The sequence below is a fragment of the Bison bison genome, unplaced genomic scaffold (genome assembly GCF_000754665.1).
Source record: "Bison bison bison isolate TAMUID 2011002044 unplaced genomic scaffold, Bison_UMD1.0 scf7180017847018, whole genome shotgun sequence".
Classification (NCBI taxonomy): Eukaryota; Metazoa; Chordata; class Mammalia; order Artiodactyla; family Bovidae; genus Bison; species Bison bison.
In genome coordinates, this window is record NW_011477591.1 from 32,070 (window position 1) to 36,200 (window position 4,131).

A 4,131-nucleotide genomic window follows, 5' to 3' on the forward strand; every position below is an offset into this window, starting at 1 on the left:
CCCACGTGCTGCAGCCGCACCTCAGCGCCCACTTCCGCGAGCGGGATGGCGGCCGCGCGCGGCTCTCACCCGACGGGGCGGCACCCACGTGCCCGCTCTGCAGGAAGACCTTCTCTTGCACGTACACGCTGAAGAGGCACGAGCGCACGCACTCGGGCGAGAAGCCCTACACGTGTGTGCAGTGCGGCAAGAGCTTCCAGTATTCGCACAACCTGAGCCGCCACGCCGTGGTGCACACACGCGAGAAGCCGCACGCTTGCCGCTGGTGCGAGCGCCGCTTCACGCAGTCGGGGGACCTCTACCGCCACGTCCGCAAGTTCCACTGTGGCCTGGTCAAGTCCCTGCTGGTGTGAGGGCCGCGGAGGGGCCGACGGAGGGGTCGAGGGAGCGTGAGGGCCGCCGGAGGGGCCGAGGGACATGACGCCCGGAGCTCAGCAGGAGAAGCCCCCAGGGCTGGGCCAGCCCAGCAGAAGGAACCCTGCTGCCCTGGGAAAATGGCCCCAGACTTGGACAGCCCTCCTCCAGACTTGGTCCTCCGTGCCAGCTCACTCTTGTCCCTGGACCGGCCCTGACCAGACACTGAACTCCGTCCAGTCTGTGAGCTCCTCTCTCCAGCCTGTCCCAAGGAGTGTCCGAAGGGTCCGAAGGGCCCAAAGGGCCCAGCCTCCCCAGCGAGAGGAGGCCAGCTGACCCTCCTCCCAGGCTTTCCTGACCACCCCACGGGCAGGCTTGGGGGCACCCTGTGAGCCTGGCACTGCGCTTGGTGAAGGATGCCCACTCACAGATGCTGTCAGTGTGAGTCCCAACGGGAGCTCGGACGGAACAGACCACTCCTGACGGGTGGCAGTGGGAACCCCTGCGGGGCGCCCCTGGGCACAGTGAGCGCCAGCAGGGCCCTCAGGGCACAGCTGGTGTCCCAGGGGTGCGGCCCCAGCAGGAACCCGGATGGCAGCAGCAGAACCAGCTGGGGGCAGAGGGCTGCAGAGTTGCGGGCGCTGGGGAGGGAGGCAGGTCCTCCGGAGCTCTGGTCCTGCCCACACCGCAACGCAGGGCGGAGAGTGGGGTTTGGAAACATTTCTCTAGATACAGGAGCTTCTGGAGGTTGCCAGATGTTGGTGTGTGGTTGCTGGGTGGTGCCAGTCCCCTGCCTGAGCACAGGGACCAGTGTGCCTCCTGGCCTCCCCAGGGGGGTGCCGAGGGGGGCTGGGAATGCAGCCCCCGCCTGGAGTATTCCTGGTCAGTGGTAGGCCTGACCCTGAAAGTCATCTCTCCACCTGATCGTGGTCTCCCTGGAGCTACTGGTCATTGCCAGAGTGCTGTAGGGGGACCAAAGGCTGCAGTTTGGATCAGAGCCGGGTGGGCAGAGTTTTCTTTCCCTACGGGGAGTGGGGGGGTCTGGGTGAAAGCAGGCATTGCTCGGGGCAGGGTGGGGGGAAGGCATGTGGCCTCCAGGCAGCGGCCACAGGACCCCACACACCGCTTGCCGAGGCTGATGCTCCTAAAACACAGAAGGCTGCTGATTTTGTGCTTGGTGGAGGCACTCCGCCTCGTCTGCCTGCTCCCTGGGCAGGTCTCGCTGCTGGGTCCCAGTGGGTGGGCAGAGGTGGGGCCGCCCCAGGTTCTGGGGGTCTTGAAGGCGGCAGAGCCGCCCAGACTCCTGGTTTCCCCAGAGCGTGGGCTCTTTCTGCTGTGACCGGAAGTGGTGCTGAGGTCCGAGTTCAAGTTTTAAATTATTGCTCGGCTCCTGACAACACTTGATGTCGTATTTATTCGTTTGCCTGATCTGGAGTGAGAAGTCTGTTGGCTTTTGCAGCAGGTGGGCAGGCGGGGGCCATCCCCCAGCAGGCCCTCAGCCCTCCTGGTGTGTGGGCAAGCTGGCCTGTGGACCAGAGAGAGAACCGGGGGAAGGGGACCCTGCTTCTGAGTGTCCTGGCTCCCGGCCCTGCACCTCTCGAAGGGCTGGTGGGACCGCACGCATGGGTAACGTGCTCCATGATCGGATTTCCATGTGTGAGTGTGTGTGTGTGAGTGTGTGTGCGGTGTGAGACAGAGAGTCTGCCTGTGTGGGCATCTGTGTCCAGCAAAGGCGGGGCCCGAGCCGGACCAGCATCCGAGCCCCCGCCCCAGCGGGCAGTGGGGAGATGAAGCCTCAGCCTTGGTTTTCCCCACGGGGTTTCCACTGGGGAAGAAATTTATTTTCCTGGGGCAGGAAGCCAGCCTGTCCTGAGTTATCAACACTGGATTCATTGTCTTCTGCAAACAGTTACTGTGAAGTTGATGTACAGAGAAGTGGTCAGTTTTATGTTTAACAACTGACACAGTTCAGATAAAATATATATATATATACATACACACACACACATGTATTTAAGACACTAACCGTGTGGGATTGTGTCACGGAGGCGTGTGTAGAGAGACCTTACTGGGGGTGCCTGCTGTGTGGGGCCCTCCTAGATGGCCCAGCCTCCCGCCCCTCGGGCGCCGCTGCCCCTGGGTGGGGGGGGGGTCCTCCGTGTGCCCAGAGGACAGTCGTTGGCGCTCAGCGGGAGGACTTCTGGCATGTGCCCGCCTGCTGTGACGGTCTCCTCCCCGTGCACGTCGTCGTCTCAGTGGTAATAAAGCCCACCCCAGGTGGAGATGGCCGTGGTTGTTCCTGGGGACACCAGTGCAAGTGGGAGTCGGAAGTGCCGCTGGTCTTCGGGAGGACCCGGGTGTGCAGTGGGCACTCTGGGAGCCCTGTCCTGGGTGCCACCTGCCGTGTCTCCTGGGCGCAGGGGGCTGCAGCATGCTGTGTACCGGTGATGGACCCTCTTTCCCCAGATTGTGACCTCGCCCCCACCCCGAATCCTGGGGAGCAGGCTGCAGGCTGGGACCTGGTGAGGCGGCTCGTGGCCTCACCTGGTGCAGGCTGCCTCCTGAGGCCCTCAGCCCTCTGGGTCTGGGTCTCGGCCCCTGTTCCAGAGGCGGTCCCCATCTGCCCCCCCTCACCCTGTGCCTCTCCCCTCCCTCCACACCCTGTTTGTACACCCCTGCCTCCCCCTGGGCGGGACCGACCCTCACGAGGCGAGCAAGGCTGGGCGGGGGTCTCGCGCCCGCCACTCCCACCTCCACCCTGTGGCACCCAGCTTGATCTCGGGACTGCTGAGTGGGACCGGGTCGGGTGAGTCAGGCTGGACAGGCTTGACCGCTGGGGTTTCTAGGACCCCTGAGCCAGCTCCAGCTGATGGCAGGGCTGATGGGCAGTCTGCATGGGCATTCCAGCCCCCTCCCCACACAGGGGCCTGAAACTGGCTTCCCTGAGCCCCATCGCCGGGCCTGGGGCACACAGCCTGATGTGTGTCCCTGGCCGTAACACTCAGCAGGAAGAGCTGAGACGGACCCTGGAGGGGGTGGGTCCGGGGGCCTCGCTTGCTGAGAGGACCCCAGAGGCTGGCCGGGTGAACTGGTGCCGGGAGGACTGGGTCCTGGGCCTTCGAGGCCTTCCCAGCCCGGACCCTGAGTGCACGCGTCCTTGCTTCTGGGAGGTGGTACCTGCACCTCCCCTGCCCAGCCCAGCCTGCTTCTCAAGGAGCCTTCCTCCTGGACTGGAGCCACTGTCCTGCAGGGAGGCCCTGCCCTGTTCCCAGCTGGGCCTGTGACTCAGCCCAGGCCTTCTCAGAACCCAGAGGAGGCTGTTGCTGTGCCAACCCGGGCAGGGCAAGAGGGCAGTCAGAAGGTACCTGGAGGGGGATGCTGACCAGGATGGGCTTCCGGGACCCCTCCTGCCAGCCCGGCTCTGCCCAGCTGAGCTCACACTCTGCCCCCGTGCCCATCATTGAAGCTGCTGCCCCCATGCCTGGGGGGAGCATCTAGCCTAAAGCACATGAAGGGAGGGGCCTGGCTGGCCTGCAGTCGCAGAGCCAGTGGGTGGCAAACCCAGGCGCTCCTACAAACCTCAGCTGATGCTGCCCTGCTGGTGCTGGGCGCTGCCCCTCCCCCTTGGCGCAGTGGCACTAGAGGCAGTGTCAAGGGCAGGACTCTGGGCCAAGAGACGTCCGCACGACCACCAGCGGGGTGGGCACTCAGGACCCTCCAGGAGCGCATGGCACAGGTGCCCCAGGCCGCAGGCCGCCCTGCAGAGGTGGCAGTGTG

General features: G+C 64.8%; 1 protein-coding gene across 1 annotated transcript in view; it reads left to right on the forward strand.

Annotated features, from left to right (window-relative positions):
- Positions 1-1,753, forward strand: part of ZBTB42 (zinc finger and BTB domain containing 42) — a 6,442-nt gene extending 4,689 nt beyond the window's left edge. The window contains exon 6 of the mRNA XM_010841388.1: positions 3-1,753. Coding sequence (XP_010839690.1) covers positions 3-353 — 351 coding nt within the window. The 3' untranslated portion in view covers positions 354-1,753. The remainder of the gene's footprint in view (positions 1-2) is intronic.
- Positions 1,754-4,131: the final 2,378 nt, after the last annotated feature.